Consider the following 23,064-nt stretch of genomic DNA (forward strand, 5'->3'; position numbering starts at 1 on the left):
ATTGCAAATTTTTGCCCGTGAACATTCCACTAAGGAACAGAGGTAAACTTAACATTTGTAAAACATTTGTTTTCCCTCAGTGAGTCACGAACATATTACCATCCTTTTTTCGGCGATTGTCAAGGAACATGTAGGTTAGGTTGAAGCAGCAGTATCTCATCAGAAAATGTTCTATAGTTTCTTCTTCCTCGACGTCCTCACAGCTTCTGCAAAAATGGTTACTTACAACCTTCAGTCTGTCATGACGGACATAATGAGACGTCTGTTCTTGCCAGCGACAGCAAAGCGGTAAATCTCTTCAAGTCTAGATGATGCCACATAATTTTGCAATATGCATAACCCTCCCTTAGTGACTATTTATCATTATTTGCTCTTGGGGCCAGATCCTGAAGACTTAACTTAAGTGTTGCTAGAGGCATATCCGCTTAATACACACTAAAGTGGTTGGGCAATCTTCTCGATATGACCAACCCCATTTAACCCCATTTGGTCGTCTAGTTTGGATTCTTCCGTATAGAAGTCTGTAACTTCTTTAACCATATATATGGTAATTCAAATCGTTTCTATTAGGGGTAGTGGTACAGTTCTTTTTTTTCAAAAGCGGTTCAGGCAATATGTAATCAACATTGCCTGGAACATCGAGCATTGTTTCAAGGATAACACAGTGTCCGTATCCGCCGCATGACCAAGGAAAAATCTCCCTTAGACTCACAGCAGTGGTCGCAACAATTTGTCTAGCTACAATGCCCAAAGGCATTAGGCGCAGCATTAAATTAAGTGCACCAGATGGTGTCGTCCCCAATGCGAATGTGATGCACAAACAAGCCATCCTTTGGATACCGTTGAGTATTGAACAGTAGTTGGACTTTTGCATTATTGGTCTGAAAGCTAAAGTATATGCCGGGGATTCGGAGCGGAGCGGAGTGGGCCTATTTCTGTCGGAGCGGGAGTGAAATTTTTTGAACCCGGATCGAAGCAGATATGAATCAACAAAATAAAAATATTTTAGTTACACTTTTTTTTGGTTCACGAATTTGTTAGTTTGGCGAATTAAAACATAAATTTTATAGTATTAAATTAACATGAGATAACTTTAGATTTAACTTTAGTCAAATTATTAACGAAAACATATTAGAAAACACATTTTTAAAAACTTTCGTCTTAAAGTCAAAACAATTAAAATCGTGCTAAGTTCGGTAGGGCCGAATCTTGTATACCATTCACCATTGATCGCATTTGTTCTTTGCACGGTTTCTATTTATAGGCAGAGACTAAAAAGGACCAAGCTACAAAGTCCATGCGTTTTTTTACCCACTACCATAGGATAGGAGGTAGATTAGTAAAGTCATTTCTTTTGCAACAAATCGAAATACCAATTTCCTACCCTACAAAGTATATATATTTTAAGGGTCGTCGTAAAATTCTAAAATGATTTAACGATTTCTTTCTGGCTGTTGTAATCACGCTGCAGCCTTAAAAAAAAAAAATAATTTTGGCACAGACTCGTATGTAGCTGTCATACAGACCGATCTGTCGGTTGAGGGTCTTAAGCCCATAAAAGCCACATTTATTATCCGATTTCGTTGAAATTTTAAACCGTGAGATTTATTAAGGCCCCGATGTTAGAACCGAAAATGGTGCTTATGGGCCATTATTAGATGTATTTGCAACAGCTCTCTCGTTGACCGACCTGAGCATGTCCATATCGGACCATATTTGGATATAGTTGCCATATAGACCGATCTGCCGATTTAGGGTCTTAAGCCCATAAAAAAGCTGTATTTTCGTATTTTGCTGAAATTTTGAGCACTGGGTTGGACTAGATTCAACATAAATTTGAAACATGGAGTTGCACTAGGCCATCCGATATCCGAACCGCGTATGGTCCGTATCAGACCATATGTCGATAAAATTTTCACTTATAACCTAATTTCCCTGAGGTTTTAAACTGTGACTTATATAAGGCTTCTCGGTATCTGAACCGAATATGTTCCAAATCGGCCCATACTTGGACATTAAAAAGGACGGTCGGATTATCCGTTTATATATGAGAAATAGAGATGGATTCAGAAGAAGTCATTGTGCGATATATCAGTTTATTCGGATAAGAATTGCGCCCTGTAAGGGCTCAAAAAGCTAAATCGGCGGATCGGTCTATTTGAGGGCTGTATCAAGCTATTGATTGATTCCGACGTATGTTGAAAGTCATGAGAGAAGCCGTTGTACAAATTTTCTGCCAAATCGGGTATGAATTCCGCCCTCTAGAGGCTCAAGAAGTCAAAATCCCAGATCGGTTTTTGTGGCAGCTGTATCAGGTTCTATACCGATTTACGCCATACTAAGCACAGTTATTGGAAGTCATAACAAAACACCTCATGCAAAATTTCAGCCGGATCGGATGAGATTGCGCGCTCTATTGGCCCACGAAGTCAAGATCCACGATCGGTTTATATGACAGCTATAACAGATTATGAACCGATTTGAATCATACTTACCGTAGTTATTGGAAGTGCTACCAGAACACTACGTGCAAAATTTCAGTTAAATCGAACGAGAATTGCGCCCTCTAGAGGCTCAAGAAGTCAAGACCAAAGATCGATTTATATAGCAGATATATTAAAACATGGACCGATTTGGCAACAATACCAACCGACCTACACTAATAAAAAGTATTTGTGCAAAATTTCATGTGGCTAGCTTTACTCCTTCGAAAGTTAGCGTGCTTTCGACAGACAGACGGACGGACGGACATGGCTAGTTCGACTTAAAATGTCACGACGATCAAGAATATATATACTTTATGTTGCCTTAGACGCATATTTCGAGGTGTTACAAACAGAATGACGATATTAGTATACCCCCAGCCTATTGTGGAGGGTATTACTTTTCTTTGTTTTACACTTCACAGAAAGAACCATGTACATTCCAATCCCTTTTCTAATATTCCATCTACCTGCACATATTGATAATTCAATGATTTGATTTGTAAAAGTTAACTTGGAGTTTTCCTTACATAGTACCCACGCAACTAAAAAATTTTTTAGTTGTACCATTAAACTTTCTCCGCTTTTAATACCAATTAGTTTTTTGTTATTAATAAAAAGACAAAATATTTTAATGCAATACATTTTGCATTCGCATTTAAACGACTGAATTAAAAAGGGGTTTATTTATGGGGAAAATGCCAATTATTTATTATATTATATTCATTTAGTCATTATTATATATATATTCATTTAGTCATTCCGGGTTCAACACATGGAAATATCAATTTCCGACCTTACAAAGTATATATATTTCCGATCGTCGTAAAATTCTAAGACGATTTAACGATGTCGGTGTGCCTGTCCGTTTGTCCGTCCGTTTGACTCTACAGCCTTAAAAAATTGAGCTGAATGTTGCCAGAGAGAAGTATTTTTGATGCACGATGGTTAAGTTCTTCAACGGGCCAAATCGGACCCTATTTGGATATAGCTGCTATTAAGACCGACCTGCCGATAAAGGGTCTATCTAATTCCTTTATTTATTACCCGATTTCGTTGAAATTTGAAACAGTGGGTAATTTTTAGCCTCCTGATATCTGACCTATGTATGGATTACATCGGACTACATTTAGATATAGCTGTCATATAGACCGATGTCCCGGTAAAGGGTCTGAAGCCCATCAAATCTTATTTTTATCCGATTTCGCTGAAATTTGAAACAATGACCGAAAGATGGTTAAGATCGGACCGTTAAGATATTCCCCGATTTCGCTGAAATTTAATACAGTTAATAGTTTTAGGCCTCCCAACATTCGACCTAAATATGGTTCTGATCAGACGATATTTATATATAGCTCCCATATAGACCAATCTGCGGATAAGCGGTCTGATGCCCATTAAACTGTGAGTTGTTTTTATCCTACCGATATCCTACCTTAATATGGTTCAGATATAGCTAAAGGGTCTGAAGCGCATAAAACTTTACTTTTTATCCGATTTCGCTGAAATTTGAAACGGTGAGTTGGCTTAAGCCTCCCGTCATCCGCCCCAAATATGTTTCAGATCGAACTATATTTAGATATAGCTGCCATATAGACCGCTCTGCCGTTTAAGGGCCTGGAACCCATAAAAGCTGCTTTTATTACCCAATTGTTTTGTTTTATTTTGTTTGAGTTGTTTTAAGCCAACCGCCATCTGACCCAAATATGGTAAAGATCGGACTGTATTTAGATATAGCCGTCATATAGACAAATATGCCTATTAAGGGTCTGAAGCTCAAAAAGCTTTATTTATTATCTGATTTCATTAAAATTTTAAATAGTGAGTTGTTTTAAACCTCCCGACGTTCGACCCAAATATGAGTCAGATCATACTATATAGATATAGCTGACATATAGACCGATCTGTCAATTTATGGTATTTATTTTCCGATTTCGTTGAAATTTGTCGAAAAGCTTAGCAGTGCCTTACTCTAGGCTTTTCGACGTCTGTGTCCTATATTGTTCAGATCGGTTTATATTTGGATATAGCTGCCAAAAAAAACAATATTTTGTTCTACAAAATCGAATTTGAGTTTATAAGTTATTCAGTTTTCACCAAATTGTGACGAAAAGGGCTTTACATATATACCCAGGTGGTGGGTACCCAACGTTCGCCCCGGCCGAACTTAATGCCTTTTTTTTTACTTGTCAGTTAAACGTGTTTTTGAAAGAATAAACAATTTTCAAATAAATTGGTTTGTTAAGTTGATAACCGCTTGAATTGAATTATTCAGCTTATCATAAATGCAAATTGCAAAATCGTTAATTGATAATACAAATTTGTTTCTAAGTTCGATTTCTGCAAAATTTTAAATTGATTATACAAATTTCTTAGTTAAACCAAGATTTAATTTTTTTTCTGTATATGTAAGCTGTTGCCGAGACTGGTGACTGGTATTCCTAAGATATGTTTCTATCAACCTCTCTAGAGTCTTCAGCATAAAGGATGGTGTTGGAATGAAAAAAACCTTTGTGTTCCGCCATCCAACAGGCATATTTATAGGTTTGCCAGGTCCTCAAGGCATGAAGTCGGAAAACTCTATACTATAAGTCAGTATTAGTCGGGATAACATATGGTGTTTATTGAAAGGTTTAAGTGTACTTCACGTAACAAATGCCTGCAAATCCGATTAAAACTAAGAAATCTATGGGCTGAGGCTGTCAAATCGGGAGATATATCTACCTAGATATATACGAATCTACCTAGGTAGAATTCTGTGTAGGCATTGAAAGGCAAAAAATACTTTACATTCCAAATTTTGAACCAAACTGAATAAAGGCTTCTAGAGACTTTTAAAGTTAAGTCCATTAATGTGGTAACTATATCAAAATCTGAACTTATCTGGACAATGCGCAGCTACTCGCATTAATAAGAAGTGTTTTGTTTCACTGTCATACATCTTCTGTTTGGTCTATAATTTAAACACAAACAACACTTGCAGATTATTGAATTTTATCATCAAAATGCGTGTTCTGTTAAAAACATGTTCATCGAGCCATCATCTTCCATTCCATCGACGAAGCTCATTTGTGGCTCAATGGCTACGTAAATAAGCAGAATTGTAGAATTTGGGGTGAGATCAACCAAAAGCATTGCAAGAGCTACCAATGCATCCAGAAAAACTCACAGTTTGGTGCGGTTTATGGGCTGGGGCCATGATTGGACCATACTTCTTCAATGATGGTGAGAATCGCCGCCTAGATCGTGCGAATTACGGGTTTAGACTATTTTTGGTGGGCCTATGTTAAAGTTCATGTCTATACAGACAAGCCCGCTTCAATTGACGTATTGGAAGACAACTTAATACTTTACCTTAATTGGCTGAAACAGAACATTTGTTCCACTAGCCGAACGTAGAATGACGTTCCAAGTGCCTTGATCTTCTGCGCTCCTTCTAAAATCTCTGACACCAAGTTTCGAGGTGTTTCCCACCACTTGATCTTTCCATCGGGCTTTTGGCCGTCCCTGTTTGCGTGTACCACCGTGTTTTCCTTCAAAAGACTTCTTTGCTGGAGCTTCTTCACCCATTCTGACAACAAGACCTAGCCAATGCATCCATTGTATTTTGATACGTGTAACTATGCTATCGTCGTCATATAGCTCGTGGTTCATACGACGCCTATATTTTCCATTAACGCAAACTGGTTAATATATTTTTCGTAGAATCTTTCTCTCAAATATTCCAAAAAGTTCCTCATCTGCTTTTACAAGTACCCATGCCTCAGAACCATATAACAACAAGGGTAGTATCAGTGTGTTGTATATTGTAATCTTCGTCTGTCGAGAGGTGGCCTTGTTTCGAAACTGTTTACTTAATCCGAAGTATCAACTTCTTGCCATTATTATACCATCCACTATAGCATGGGGGGTTTACTAATTTCGTCATTCTGTTTGTAACTACTTGAAATATTCGTCTGAGACCCCATAAAGTATATATATTCTTGATCGTCGCGACATTTTTTGTCGATCTAGCCATGTCCGTCCATCCGTCCGTCTGTTTGTAGAAAGCACTCTAACTTCCGAAGGAGTAAAGCTAGCCACTTGAAATTTTGCACAAATACTTCTTATTAGTGTAGGTCGGTTGGTATTGTAAATGGCCTATATCGGTCTATGTTTTGATATAGCTGCCTTACAAACCGATCTTGGGTCTTGACTTCTTGAGCCTCTAGAGTGCGCAATTGTTTTCCGATTGGAATGAAATTTTCCACGACGTGTTTTGTTATGATATCCAATAACTGTGCTAAGTATGGTTAAAATCGGTCCATAACCTGATATAGCTGTCATATAAACCGAAATGGGGACTTGACTTCTTGAGCTTCTAGAGGGCGCAATTCCAATCCGATTTGGCTGAAATTTTGCATGACGTATTTTATTCTTACTTTCAACAACTGTGTCAAGTAATTTTCAAATCGGTTCATAATCTGATATAGCTGCCATATAAACCGATCTGGGATCTTGACTTCTTGAGCCTCTAGAGGTCGCAATTATTATCCGATTTGCTGAAATGTTGTACGACGGATTCTCTCATGATCACCAACATACGTGTTTATTATGGTCTGAATCGGTCTATAGCCCGATACAGCTCCCATATAAATCGATCTCTCTATTTTACTTCTTGTTTTCTTTTACCCTTTAATTGTCTAAAAAGAGATACCGGGAAAGAATTCGACAAATGCGATCAATGGTGGAGGGTATATAAGATTCGGCCCGGCCGCACTTACCACGCTTTTACTTGTTATATTTCGCTTTGTCTCAAAACTGGTGTCATTCGTTTCGGTTACAGCGGTGTCGAGGTAGATAAAGTTGCTGACTTTCTCAAAGTTGTGGTTCCCCAACTTTCTCCATTTTCTTTATCTGCTCGGTTGTACAAGTCGTTTTGGGAGTTGAAACCATCCATTTCGTCTTATCTCCATTTACTGCCAGACGCATTTTCACTGACTCTCTTTTAATTCTTTTAAAGGCTGCAGTTACTTCTTTCGGTGACCGACCTATGATGTCGATGTCGTCGGCGAGTAGCATTGTTCTCTTGTGATTAGTGTGCCGTATCTATCTTCTCCAGCAGGATATTAAAGAGATCACACTATAGGCTGCCTCCTTGCCTGAAACCTCGCTTAGTATTAAATGGTTCCGAGAGATTCTTTCCTATTCTTACTGGGGAACGCGTATCAGCAAGTTTCATCCTGCAAATTCTTATTAATTTTGCAGGGATACCAAATTCGAACATGGCTTGAAATGCCTTTGAACGTAAAAGGGTATCGAAAGCGGCTATGTAGTCAACAAATAGATGGTAGGTGTTGATTTGTCCTTCTCGGTTATTTTCCAGGATTTGGCGCAGTTTGAATATCTGGTCTAGGATTTACCAGGTTTAAAGCCTCATTGATAGGGCCCAATTATTTCACTGACTTTAGGTTTTAATCTTTCACACAGTACGCTCGAGAGTATCTTGTATGCGATGGGGAGGAGACTTATTCCTCTGTAGTTGGCACATTCCGTCTTGTCTCCTTCCTTGTGTACCATTTATTTTATTTTATTCAGTAGCACCTCGACACTCTTGATCGTACCATGGGTTTCTTGGGGGAGGCTTCCAGTACCCATTTTCCATGGAGTGGGCAATGGTTTGCCACTGCATCATTACATCATTGGAACAAGGTGTGCTTTCATCAAGCAGTTGGGTCAGTCGAGTGGTGTATGCCGTTGTCATCTGTTGTGTTTGCAGCTTTTCAATGTCGAGCTTCAGTGTCAGATCGTACTTTCCTCGCCATGTTCAAACGGGTGCGAACCTTTGCTGCAACAAGGTAATGACCCGAATCTATATTCGTTCCACGGATCGATCGTACATCTAACCCGCTGGATGAATGCCTTTTATCTATCACAACGTAATCGATTTGGTTCCTCGTGTTTTGATCGGGTGACAGTCATGTGGCTTTGTGAATATTTTTGTATTGAAATCTGGTGCTACTAGCCACCATGTTTTTTGCCGCGGCGAAATCTATCAACCTCAACCTATAATCGGACGTTATCTCGTGGAGACTAAATTTTCCGACTGTTGGACCTAGGAGCTCAAAGAAAATATCATTGGTGTGCTCGTCCTTGTCTTCCGTCGGGGCATGGGAACAAATAAGGCTGATCTTGAAGAATTTGGCTTTAATGCGGATTGTGGCTAGCCTCTCATCCACCGGAGTAAAGCTTGAGACAAGGTGTTTCAGTCTCTGACTAACCACAAATCTACAGTCAAATTAATGTCTCGTATTATGGCGGCTATAGTATAGTTCGTCACCGTTTGGTTTTATAGTGACGCCATTCCCAGTCCATCGCACTTCCTGTAAGGCGGTAATATCTACTTGTACTTCTCCAATACATCCGCCAGCGCGTAGATTCACAGATTAGCAAAGCATGGTCCTTTTTAGTTTGCGTGGATCGTCAACGTTGGGGGGGTCCGATTTTACTATTCCTTTGTTTCTCATAGTTCTCCAGGGGCGGGTTACTGGCCCAGCGCCCCAACTGCATGGGTTTTGTGGGATCACACATAATATATCCCTAGTTGCCGCGAGCCACTTGCATGAAGGCGCCAATAACTCGCCTTGTCATTGCAAGTATTATTGGCACTCAGTATTTAATTAAGAGCCAGTGGCACCTGCTTCTCACTAAGACTCTCCTCTCGAAAAATGCTGACTGCCCGAAGCTTTCCACCATCCGCAACCTGTGGAAGTGCCCAGTAGCTTTCAGTTAAGCTTCCCGTGATAACAATGGACATCACACAAGTCGGAGCTTACAGTGCCAGGTTAAGTGGTGCCCATAGTTATCCTGTGTCGGCCGGGGTTGGAAGACAACATTCAAGCATTTGTTCGTGAGATACCGGCCGAAATTCTGGAATGAGTGGGAAAAAATTCTCCTTTATAAAAGAGTTGCGTGATTAAATGATTGCTGACGGACTGACTGATCATCGCTCAGCCGAAACGGCTAGAATCGTGAAATTTTGTACGAATGTTGGTCTTGGGCCATAGGCGCGGGATAAGGTGATATTCGTACGTTTAGGTGTTAAAAACTACCAAAAAGTTCGATATGGTTCATATTTGATCAGCGCGAACGAAAAGGGCTAGAATTATGTTCTTGGGCTCAAATTAAAGCGCATTTTTAAAAAAATGAGGTTTGGCAAAAAAAAATTTAAAAATCGTACCGTAAGTGGGAGATATAGTACGTTTAGTACCGCAATTGGTACTATTTGGCACTTTCTTTGTAAATTGAACTAGAGCTCTGAATTGTGGAACTAAGGTACACTATGGCAACCTCAATTGGGCAACTTTAAGAATTTTTGGAAATTTGCACATTTGGGTACTAGAAAAAGGACCAAAATGATACGAAATGGGTGAACTTTGTTCAGGGGGATGGATAGATGTAAAATGTTGAAATTTGACTTAAAAACATTTTGTGCAAAAGGATGAGTATGAAAAAAAAAAAAAAACAAATAAAATCGTGCTAAGTTCGGCCGGGCCGAATCTTGGGAACCCGCCACCATGGATTCTGCTAAAAATAATTTTATTCTACATACCAAACTTCTGTCAAACCAGCAATAATTAAAGCTTCTACGAAACGAACAAGGATGATCGAAAGACCGGTTTATATGGGAGCTATATCAGGTTATAGACTTATTTGGACCGTAATTGTCACTGTTTTTGTATGTCAGAACAGAACACTATATGCAAAATTTTAGCCAAATCGGACAAAAATTGCGGCTTATAAGGGCTCAAGAAGTCAAATCGGGGGATTGGTTTATATGGGAGCTATATCAGGTTAAGTACCGATTTGGACCGTACTTGGCGCAGTTGTTGGAAGTCATAACAGAACACTAAATGCATGATTTCAGCCAAATCAGAAAAAAATTGCGGCTTTCAGGAGCTTAAGAAGTCAAATCTGGAGGTCGGTTTATATGGGAGCTATATCTAAATGTGAACCGATATGGCCCATTTGCAATTCCGACGACTCACATCACTATTAAGTATCTGTGCAAAATTTCAAGGGGCTAACTTTACGCGTTCGACCGCTATCGTGATTCGTCAGACGGACGGATGTACATTGCTAGATCGACTCAGAACGTCGAGACGATCAAGAATATATACTCTTTATGGGATCTTAGACGAATATTTCGAGGTGTTAAAAACGGAATGACTAGATTAGTATACCCCCATCCTATGGTGGTGGGTATAAAAAAAGCAAAATAGAATTGGTAACGGGAGAAAACGCACATTTAGTACCGCAATTGGTACAAGATGGAGCAAGAGGTCTGAAATTTGACCCTTAGGTACAACTATGAAATATATGACAGGTGACTAACTAAATGATCAATTCAAAATTCGAACATTTTGTTATCAAAATTGATACTTCGTTACAGATGGTGCTGGAGGTATGAGATGCAGGTACTATTAGGAAAAATATGACGATATTATGATCATTTTACAATTCGTACGTTTTGCAACCAATATTGATACCATTTGGTGCTTTCTGTGCAGATGGAGCTAAAGGTCTGAAATTTGTCGGGCTTAGTAATATCTTATATGTATATAAAAATCAATTGTTTGTTTGTTTGTTTGTATGTTTGTGTGTTCCTTATAGACTGAGAAACGGCTGAACCGATTTTCTTGAAATTTTCACAGATGGTGCATTATGACCCCGTGGTGAAAATAGGGTACCACATTTTTTGATATCTGAAGGGGGGCGGACCCTCCCGCTTACCCTAATTTTCAGAAACGTCAGATCTCGGAGATGGGTGGTGCGATTTAAGCGAAATTTTGTGTGCTCTCATATAGTACCCACAAAAAAAAAATTTGGTATCCAAATTGCGGATGGGGTACCTAGGGGGGCCGCCCCACCCTAAAACCTACCAAACATATATTTACACCAATCACGACAATATGGGACTCAAATGAAAGGTATTTAGGATTAGAAAACGTATCTGATATCCATTTGTCGAACCAAGTGCTAGGGCGACCACCCCAACCCCCAAAACACCCCCAAATCGGACATATTTACCGACCATGGCAATATGGGACTCAAATGAAAGGTATTTACGAGTAGAATTCGAATCTGATATCCAAATGTGGGACCACGTTTCTGGGGGTCCACCCCTTCCCCAAAACACCCTTTAAACAGGACTTATTTACTGACCATGGGAATATGGGGCTTAAATAAAAGGTATTTGAGTGTAGAATTAGAATCTGACATCCAAATATGAGACCAAGTGTTTGGGAGGCCGCCTCTCCCCTAAAATCTCCCCCAAAGGGGACACATTTACGACCATAGCCACATGGGGCTCAAATGAAAGGTCTTTTGGAGTAAAGCACAAATCTGATCTCAATATTCGGGAAAAGTGTTTATGGGGCCACTCCAACCCCACAACACCACCCAAATAGTAAGTATTTGCTGACTTTTGCAATATGAGGCTTAAATACGAGGGTTTTTAGAGTGGAACACGAATCCGATATTTATTTTCAAGGGCAACTCACTGAGTGGCCGCCCATCCCCAGCCGGTCACGTTTGCCGACTATGGAAATATGGGGCTCAAATTAAAGGCATTTGGGAGTAGACCACGTATCTGATATGAACATTAGGAACCTACTGTCGAGGGGACGTCCCACTACCATAACAACACCCAAATAGGACATATTTGCTCACCAAGAAAATTTGGGTCGTAAAGAGAGAGGAACTAAATATTTATAGTTTTTAGGGCCAATAACCCAAACCGGACATATTTGCTGACTTTTGCATTAAGGAGTTTAAATGAGATTAGAAAACGAATTTGATATCATATTTTGAGGGCAATGGCAATATGGGGTAAAAATAAATGATATATGAGTATAGAGCACGTTGCTGATATATTTTTCGGGCTTAGTGTTTGGGAAACCACCCCAATCCCCCAAGATATACGTAAATCGGGTATATTTACCGACCATGTCAATGTGGAGCTTAAATTAAATGTATTGGGGGCAGAGCAAGAATTGATACCCACTTTCGGGACCGATTTTTGATATTTTTTCAGGGCCTAGTGCCTGGGAGACCACCTCACCCCCGAAAACACCCCTAAATCAGATATCATGAGAGGGCCGAAATAAAGTATTTAAAGAAAGGAGTACACTTTACATCCAAACTTAAATTCGTAGACCACTAAAAATCATATGGGATTCGGACAAAGGCACTTATATTGTTAAATTGTTAGTCAAGCGATATACTATTTTCGTAGCATGGTATTTCACTAAAAGCTCTTTAATTGTCGAAAATAAATATTCCAAGGAAACTTTTGTTCCATATAAAGTAAAAGAAGGCGCAGCGGAGCGGGCCCGGGTCAGCTAGTAAAGTATATATATTCTTAATCAGCGGAAAAATCTAAGATCTACACATGTCTGGCCGCCTGTTGTTGAAATCACGCTACAGTCTTCAAAAATAGAGATATAGAGCTGAAACTTTGCACAGATTCTTTTTTGTTCATAAGTTAAGTTCGAAGATGGGCTATATCGGACTATATCTTGATATAGCCCCCATATAGACCAATCCGCCGATTTAGGCTCTTATGACCATAAAAGCCACATTTATTATCCGATTTTGCTGAAATTTGGGACAGTGAGTTGTGTTAGGCCCTTCAATTTGGCACAGATCGGTTCAGATTTGGATATAGCTGTCATATAGACCGATCCTTCTATTTAGGGTCTTAGGCCAATAAAAGCCATATTTATTATCCGATTTTGCTGAAATTTGGGGCAGTGAGTTGTGTAAGGCTCTTCGATGACCTTCGTCAATTTGGCTCAGATCGGACCAGATTTGGATATAGCTGCCATATAGAACGATCCTCCGATGTAGGGTCTTAGGCCCATTAAAGCCACATTTATTATCCGATTTTGCTGAAATTTGGGACAGTGAGTTGTGTTAGGCTTTTCGACATCTTTCGTTAATTTGGCACAGATCGGTCCAGATTTGGATATAGCTGCCATATAGAACGATCCTCCTGTTTAGGGTCTTAGGCCCATAAAAGCCACATTTATTATCCGATTTTGCTGAAATTTGAGACAATGAGTTGTATTAGGTACTTCAACGACTTTCGTCAATTTGGATGAAATCGGACCAGATTTGGATATAGCTGCCATATTGACAGATCCTCCGATTAAGGGTCTTAGGCGCAAAAGAGGCGCATTTATTGTCCGATGTCGGCGAAATTTGGGGCAGTGAGTTAAGTTAAGCCCCTTGATATACTTCTGTACTGTGGCACAGATCGGTCCTGATTTGGATATAGCTGCCATATTAACCGACCTCTCGGTTTTAGGTTTTGGGCTCATAAAAAGCGCATTTATTGACCGATATCGCCGCAATTTGGGACAGTGAGTTGTGTTAGGCCCTGCGACAGCTTTTTATACCCTCCACAATAGGATGGCGGCATACTAATTTCGTCATTCTGTTTGTAACTCCTCGAAATATTCGTCTAAGACCCCATAAAGTATATATATTCTTGATCGTCATGACATTTTAAGTCGAACTAGCCATGTCCGTCCGTCTGTCTGTTGAAAACACGCTAACTTTCGAAGGAGTAAAGCTAGCCGCTTGAATTTTGCACAAATACTTCTTATTAGTGTAGTTCGGTTGGTATTGTAAATGGGCCATATCGGTCCATGTTTTGATATAGCTGCCATATAAACCGATCTTGGGTCTTGACTTCTTGAGCCTCTAGCGTGCGCAATTCTTATCCGATCAGAATGAAATTTTGCACGACGTGTTTTGTTATGATATCCAACAACTGTGCCAAGTATGGTTCAAATCGGTCCATAACCTGATATAGCTTCCATATAAACCGATCTGGGGTTTTGAGTTCTTGAGCCAATAGAGGGCGCAATTATTATCCGATTTAGCTGAAATTTTGTACAACGGCTTCTCACATGACCTTTAACATACGTGTTGAAAATGACATGAGTCGGTGTATAGCCTAATGTAGCTCCCCTATAAACCGATCGCCCTATTTTACTTCTTCAGCCCCTAAAGTGCTTACTAAATTTGGCTGAAATTTTACAAAATGACTTTTACTATGGTCTTCAATATTCAGTTCAATTATGCTCCAAATTTAACCATAACATGATATTGTGCCAATAACAGCAATTCTTTTCTTTTATCCTTTGTTTGCCTAAAAAGAGATACCGTGGCAATAGCTCGACAAATGCGATCCATGGTGGAGGGTATATAAGATTCGGCCCGGCCGAACTAAGCACGCTTTTACTTGTTTTTTTTTAATTCGTACATTTAGGCACCAAAACTTTCAGAATGTTCTTTCTTTACGGATAAGGCGATACAGTTAAACCTTGATATTGGGTGTACCATCGGGGGCAGCGAAGCGACCGGGAATATGTTATATATTCGTAATTTAGGAAATTTATATTGACGTAGCAATTTTTTCGAATAATTTTAATTTTAAAAATTTTTGAAAAAAAATATCATTTTATTTCTTAATCCCCTACAACAAAAAATCATTTTCTTAATATTTTATGACCATGTAGCGAAAAAAGCTAGATTTTTTGATTTTGCAAATAATAGAAACTGCTCCCAAAGAAGTAGGATTATTGCCACAATTTTTTTTAGAAACTATCAAATGCGACTCCAAAGAATTTTTCGAGAAAATTTTTTGTTTGATTTTTGGGATATAAAAAATATCCGACTTTTGACAAGCCAATTTCCCCCAAAATATGAGGGGAAAAATTGTTGTAACTGGTTTCAGACGTCTACTTTATGCCAATCCAAATTTCAGTACCATACCTCTTTCCTAACTCTAGCTGGAATTTTTGTAAGGCAGCTCTATTCAGGGGTATTTTTCGTCGTTAATGCGAACCTGGGCACACAGAGTAGCAGCAAGAGCCTTTACCGTTGTGAAGCGTTGGAAGCCAATAATACAACATCCAAAAGATATTTGCACTGTTTTGGCAATTAGTGCAAAATTCAGCTTTGACTTCATGACCAAATGTCATCGCAGATGTGTCTGTTCCTGCACCGAATAGCGACCACTAAAAAAAAGATTTATCTTTTGCAATTTCCCTTGTTGAAAGTAGTTTCCCTCTGATGTTATTTTGAATTATTTGAATTGATTATCTAATTTACCTTACCTTATTTTGAATTACCATGTAATAGTTTTTAAGTCACTGTTGAAACATCCCAGTATTCCAAATTAATAGTATGGCAACAAGTTAACCATCCTCTTTGTGTGTTGTTGGATTGAGTGGAGGCCGATGCTTCTTGGTGTTGCCACGAAGAAGTCTCGATCTCCTTTTTACTACAGCATCACATCCAAGTGGTTGGTTCTCTGCAGCTTTTTATCATCTACATAAAATGTAAGTTGTATCCCATACACCCCTCTAAATAAAAGACAACCATATCATCCCATTTTGAACTCAATCATCTCGGGTTTTCATTTAAAAGGCAAGTGAGGTGATTCATTCCTCAATAAACTTGAAGCTTTTATTTTATTTGAAATAAAATAAAAAATATAAATAGTGAATTTGGAGTAATTTTCAAACAAAACGAAAAATGTACTACATCTCCGTAGTATGAATTTGCCATGTGCAAAGTTTCTCCACATTAATGACACAAATCCCAGCTCATTTACTCCCAAATAGCTAAAATCCCTTATTGATATTGAACATGGTCCTTCGAACCTTTATTGAACACAGCTTAATGGTTAAATACCTCAAAAGTTCATTTTGTTAGTATCACGGAAACCCTAACTCGCTGTAACAAATGTCAAACTGTCGTTTTTTTACATGTGCCAAGACCGAAAGGAGAATTATAAGTTTTTATTAAATATTTTTCATCAGACAACGGAAAGTTAGTTCAAGATCGTGAAATCGGTGGAAAACTATTGTTCTCCATCCCACGCAACGAGAACGCGAAGAATTGCTGAAATTTTTAGTTACAAGGCCCTGACACGTGTAGGTAACGGTTCAAGGCCACCAACCTTGGAAACGGGCACATTCTGCAGGAACTGTACACTTCAGCAAAACCACAAAATTAATTAATCGATAATAAAGGCGGCGGCATCGTAACTTCCAATTACAGGAAGCCCCATCATCGCATAAAGTAATGTGAATAATATCCAATATTTCTTTTGGAAAACATACAGAACGTACATAAATACGTAGTCTTCGCCTGAACCACGTTATCTAAATGTATGTACATCCCTGTTTAAAAGAGGAGGCGACAAAATTTCGAAAGGCTTGTACAACTAAATTGTTCTCACCGACTCATTCCTCCAAGTCAATAGACAGGGACACCCAATTTCTAAACCCTTTCAACTGCACCACCTCGTCAGCAGTATATTTTCTTTGGTGATGTCCCGCTGGATTAATGATGTAAGTCCAATTCCAATTTTTAGCTAGAAAGATAAGTGAAAAAATATGAACCATCTCATTTCTTACGGCTGAACAATCCAAGTTCCCTCCGAGAAAGATACAGGCGAACGAAAACTACCATCTTTCGGTAGAATTTAGTTTCATGATAGTTTTACTACATTTGCCTACAGATTTCTGGACACACCATCAAAGCCTAACACATTTTCACCAACATTCACAATAGGCGTCATCAATTTTTTTTTTTTTTGCATGTTTATAAGCCAATATAGGAGAAACTCAACACATTCCGATTAGACTAATAATTGTTGAATGCAAATGCCCAACACAATTACCACCTTTGAACAATCACAGATCTCCATTTATTCTAAATGGAATCTGGAATAATAAACTGGAATCATCCTTAAAGTACGCCACACTATTTCTACATTAGTGATTCACAATAACACACATTTGGTACCATATATAATTTTTCACCTTTTGCACAAGCTGGTTATTTATGTTAACTGGAGTTGTACTATGCAATAGTATTTGATTCTAATTTATAAATCTATTCTCGATTAGAACCCTTATAAAGGCCGCTAGAGACTAATTTTTGGCACACATGCTGGACGTTTTAACTGGTATGAAATTCATCTACAATAACTTGTATTGCCCCCTGCATGCGGAATCTGTTTTCTTCTAATTGCAATGTAAAGATAATATACACGCAGTATTGGTTTGAATCAGTATTTTTTGGACCCAATTGATAAACAATCCCTTTGTTTTAAGAGATAACCCCGTTTGAATTCACAATACCTGAGTTTTATATTCCTCTTTTAAGCCAAGACACAAACCATTATGGAGGATTTTACATTTTATTCCGATGATTTGGTAATATTTTGTTCGGAATTTGATAACCTTGCAAAGACTGAAATTACGGACTCAATGCTTGAGGTAAATTTGCATGACTTGAACCATCGATGGTCAGAGGTGCAAAGGTCATATAAGGAACTTCTTATCAATAAGAAGGGCGACCTTGACCAGAAGTCATTGGAAGCGGCACGAGGCAAATATAGCACATGCACGAAGTCCTTTCATAATTGTAAGGCGAATATCTTCGACTTGCAGAAAACTTTTGTTGCTTCCCCTATAAGCTCCTCCTTTATAGCGAATGACATTCCAGCTACCGATTTAGCTATAAAGGTACCTCCCTGCGACACGGAGCTGTTCTATGGAGGCTACGAAGAGTGGCCAGCATTTAGAGACATGTTCTCTGCGGTATATGTCGATCACCCTAGACTACCGCCTGTTCAAAAGCTTTATCACCTCCGCCTCAAGTGTCGCGGGCAGGCAGGAGAGATTGTGAAGAAGTATAAGCTCTGCGGTGAAAATTTTTGCTTAGCATGGGAGGCTTTGCGTATGAGGTACGAAAATAAAAGGATATTAGTGGACAATCAACTTAAAATTCTTCTAAATTTACCTCCCATTACTTCCGAAAGTTGTGAGTCCCTTCAATACTTGCGAAGCACAATTAATGACTGCCTCTCTGCTCTGAAGGCGCAGAATATCTCGACAAAGGACTGGGATCCTATACTTATTTACATTTGCTCCACTAAACTTCCCCACGAAACTCTCTCCCTGTGGGAACAGTCCCTGAAATCTCACAAGGAACTTCCAGAATGGGAACAAATGGACACCTTTCTCTCACATAGGTATGAAGTGGTGGAACGTTTGAATAGCATTCAAGATGCACGACCTGCAACTAAAGAAATTCATAGGGAAAGTACTACTGTGACCAAGAATGAAGCCAGTTTCCCGTGCAAGATATGCAAACTTAACCACCCATTGAAACAATGCCCAGAATTTAAAAAGCTTGACCCACAATCTCGAAGCACATTTGTCTCCTTAAATAACATATGCATTAATTGTCTCTCTTATACTCATACTCGGAAGAACTGTCAGAGCAAATTCACATGCAACACTTGTAACAAGAACCATCATTCACTACTGCATTTTACCCGAAATGGAGCTAGTTCTAATCAAAAAAGCTATAGTCCAAAATCACCGGTTAGCGACGAATCTCAGGCCCCAGAAGAAGCCCCGGATTCTTCTTATACGCATCACAGCAATGTAACTTTGGAAACAGCTTCACACTTTACTTCTAATGCTGACAATTCTTGGAAAGGAAACACTTTGCTACCTACTGCTGTTGTCCAAATAAAGCACAATGGTGATTTGTTAAAAGCAAGAGCTTTTCTTGATCAAGGCTCTGAGCGCTCTTTTGTTTCGAAGACTCTTCAGCAGCGATTAAAGCTTGTGGTTGAGAATAAGAATTTCCAGATCCATGGAATGGGTGGTGAAATTGTGGCAAATTCTAATTCCATATGTTCGTTAACTCTGTATTCAGAGAAGCATGAGATTGAGGTGAATTTGGGAGCGATAGTTGTCCCAAGAATCACAAGGCTTTTACCTAATTTCGAGATAGCCAAGTCACAAACCAATTTTAGTGGCATAGAGGGTTTGGAACTCGCAGACCCTGATTTCTACACTCCTGGGAATGTAGACTTGCTCCTCGGCAGCGATGTGATGCCCTCTCTTCTCATAAACGGGTTACGTAAGATTTCTGAATCTCTCCTTGCTCAAGCCACAATATTCGGTTGGATTATTAGCGGGCCTATTCAGTGTCAATCTGTTTCGGCATTCTCCATTGGAATTTCTGAAATGGATGACGAAGCCATTAGTACACAACTCAGAAGATTTTGGGAGCAGGAAGAGATACCGAATAAGATTCCCTTTTCGAAAGAAGATGAGTTCTGCGAATCTCTGTATTTGAAGACCACGTATAGGAATAAGGATGGCCGATATGTGGTTAAACTTCCATTCAAACCTGGGTTTCCACGGGAGATGCCTTTGGGGTGTTCTCGTTCTAAAGCCCTCATCCAGTTTATTGGTATGGAAAATTCTTTGAAAAAAAATTCCGAGTTTGCCGAAACTTATCGAAATGTTTTGGCCGAATATTTGACACTTGGTCATATGACACCAACATCATCTCAGGAAATAATTTCCCAAGGTTCATTTCACTCATATTATATGCCTCACCATGCGGTTATGAAGCCCGACAGTCGGAGTACTAAGCTAAGGGTAGTCTTCAATGCTTCAAGGAAAAGTAACTCAGGCAACTCCTTAAATGACATCTTATTAGTTGGACCAACCCTACAACTGGACCTCATGACCCTGATCGTTAATTGGCGGCTATATCAGTACGTTTTTTGCGGTGATATAGAAAAGATGTATCGCCAGATCTTGGTCCATGATGGAGACACTCCCTTTCAACGAATCGTCTTTCGGATGAACCCATGCGATCCCATTCAAGACTTCACACTCCGAACGGTGACATTTGGTGTAAATTGTGCACCATATTTAGCCATCAGGACATTATTACAGCTTGCCAAAGACTCTGAGGATCGTTTTCCTCAGGCAGCACATATTTTAAGAAATGAGACATACGTAGACGATATTCTGACAGGCTCTCATGATTTAAATTCGGCTATAAAAGTGCTCTCTCAAATCATTACGGTATTGGAATCTGCTGGATTTCATTTGAGAAAAATATCGGCAAACACCAAAGATATACTGGAATCCGTTCCCAACGAATCACTCTTAGATTGTGACTTTCTCAAGTTCGCAGAAACAAGCGGTACTAAAACGCTTGGAATACAGTGGAACGCGCTGAAAGATTGTTTTTCATATAAAATAGAACCCATAGAAAAACAATTAGATATTACAAAAAGAAAAATACTGTCCACTGTCGCAAAAATATTTGACCCGGCGGGGTGGATTTCGCCCATTATAATCCAGTCAAAAATGCTCCTACAACATCTCTGGTTGGAAGGAACTAAGTGGGATGAAAGCGTCAAACCCAATACCCTGCTCAAGTGGAATCAATTTGTAGATAACATACAGCTAATACCCAACATACATATTCCTCGCTGGGTAAAGTTTGCCCCCCTTGTCTCTACGCAGATTCACGGTTTCTGTGACGCGTCTGAGAAGGCGTATTGCGCGGTTATCTATTTACGTGTCCAAAGAAATCAATCAACGGAATCTAATTTATTTGTGTCAAAAACCAAAGTGGCTCCGCTAGAACCCGTAAGTCTACCAAGACTGGAATTGTGTGGTGCTCTACTTCTCTCTCGGTTGGTGAAAAAAGTACTGTCTCAACTCCCGATAAATAATTATGACCTCTACTTATGGTGTGACTCATCGATTGTCCTCGGCTGGTTAGAAAAACCGCCATCATCATGGAAGACATACGTCGCTAATAGGACAGCAGAAATTATTCGAAATATTGGTAACATTTCATGGCGTCACATTCGATCAGCAGACAATCCAGCAGATGTGGGTTCTAGGGGTTGTAATACTATGGACCTCATGCAGAATTCCTTGTGGTGGAAGGGTCCAACATGGCTTATAGAGCCGCCAAACGAATGGCCAAAGTCTCTTCCTGCATATATTGACCCGCCCGAAAAGAAAAAGATAAATGTTTTCCATATGAACGAAATTGTAGATCCCTTAGAAAGATTTTCAAGGTGGGACCGCGCCATACGAGTAATTTGCTATGTACGAAGGTTTTTGCATAACTCCCACAAAGAAAAACGACAACAACACACTCAAGACTCCAAAATTATAACACATTCCGAATTCACCGAAACAAAAAACTTGCTAATTACTTTGGCCCAAAGGCAGTACTATGGCAAGGAATATCATTCACTTTTGACGTCAAAACCTATTAGCAAGAAAAGTCCTTTATATTCTCTAAATCCTTTTATTGATAAATGTGGGGTACTCAGAGCCTCAGGCAGAATCTCAAATTCAGATTTCGCCTTTAACGAACGCCATCCCATCATAGTCCCCGTAAAGTCCAAATATTGCACTTTATTAATCGAGTTTACTCACATTTTTTTGATGCACGCCGAACACAACCTAATGATAAGGACAATTCGAAGCGAATATTATGTATCGAGGCTTAGATCAGCAATAAAGAAATGCATACATCAATGCAAAACTTGCATTGCATATAAACAGCGCCTCCAAACACAGTTCATGGCAGCATTGCCTATTGAACGAAGCAAATTTTCCCCTCCGTTCACCATAACAGGTCTAGATTTCGCGGGACCATTTCCAATAAAGGTGTCTCGACTACGACAGGCTACATTTCTTAAAGGTTATGTTTGCATTTTTATTTGTCTAAGTACGAAATCCATCCATTTGGAACTCTGCTCGGACCTTTCATCTGCCTCATTTCGGGCTGCCTTTGTAAGATTTGTTGGAAGGCGAGGCCTGCCACAAAAGTTGATGTCGGATAATGGTACTAATTTTGTGGGGGCTGAGAGAGCATTTAATTTCCAATATGTCCATTTTCTCAAAGCCATATCCAAGGATATTGTTGAAAAGTACGCTACACATGGATTTCAGTGGACCTTTATTCCTCCCAATGCCCCACATATGGGGGGAATTTGGGAAGCTGGGGTGAAATCCTTTAAAATGCATTTTCGGAAAGTAACCCAGAATGCCAAATACACGTTCGAGGAATTTTGCACCCTTTTAGTACGAATCGAGGCGGTCTTAAATTCTCGACCCCTATCACCGATGACGGACGACCCTTTGGAATTATTAGCCTTGACCCCAGGTCACTTTTACGAGGTGCTCCTATGGTTGCTATGCCGGAGGCTACTGACGAGACATTTCCTATTGTAGACAAATGGGATAAACTCAAATCTATCCAACACCAATTTGCTCGGAGGTGGAAGGATGAGTACATTAAGGAACTTCAAAGCAGATACAAGTGGCAGCGTTTGCAAAAGAATTTATCCGTAGACCAGTTCGTCCTTATTAAAGACGACTCCTTGCCTCCGTGTGAATGGCGGTTGGGTCGCATTACAAAAGTTTATCTAGGACCAGACGGTCTTGCCCGGGTAGCTGATATAAGGACTCAGCTTGGGACCATAAGGAGACCAATAGTAAAATTGTGTATTTTACCATATAATGCTCCTCAATCTTAAATATTCCTTACAATCGTTTCTGTCAAGACGTACCTATTTGAAATTATCATTATTTCATATCATCACACAAAATTTTGTCTTCCACAGGGACAGAAGAAATTCCAGAATCCATCAATGCCTAATTTGTAA

At 39.4% G+C, this 23,064-nt stretch overlaps 1 protein-coding gene across 1 annotated transcript; it reads left to right on the forward strand.

Annotated features, from left to right (window-relative positions):
- The first annotated feature begins 743 nt into the window (after window positions 1–743).
- On the forward strand, window positions 744–23,064 carry LOC131996182 (uncharacterized). The gene is made up of 5 exons (XM_059365642.1): window positions 744–809; window positions 1,265–1,331; window positions 18,042–20,039; window positions 20,298–21,787; window positions 23,023–23,064. Exons 1-5 carry the CDS (start codon window positions 744–746, stop codon window positions 23,062–23,064), a joined length of 3,663 nt encoding a protein of 1,220 aa, XP_059221625.1.

This window comes from Stomoxys calcitrans, chromosome 1, assembly GCF_963082655.1.
Source record: "Stomoxys calcitrans chromosome 1, idStoCalc2.1, whole genome shotgun sequence".
NCBI classification, from domain to species: domain Eukaryota; kingdom Metazoa; phylum Arthropoda; class Insecta; order Diptera; family Muscidae; genus Stomoxys; species Stomoxys calcitrans.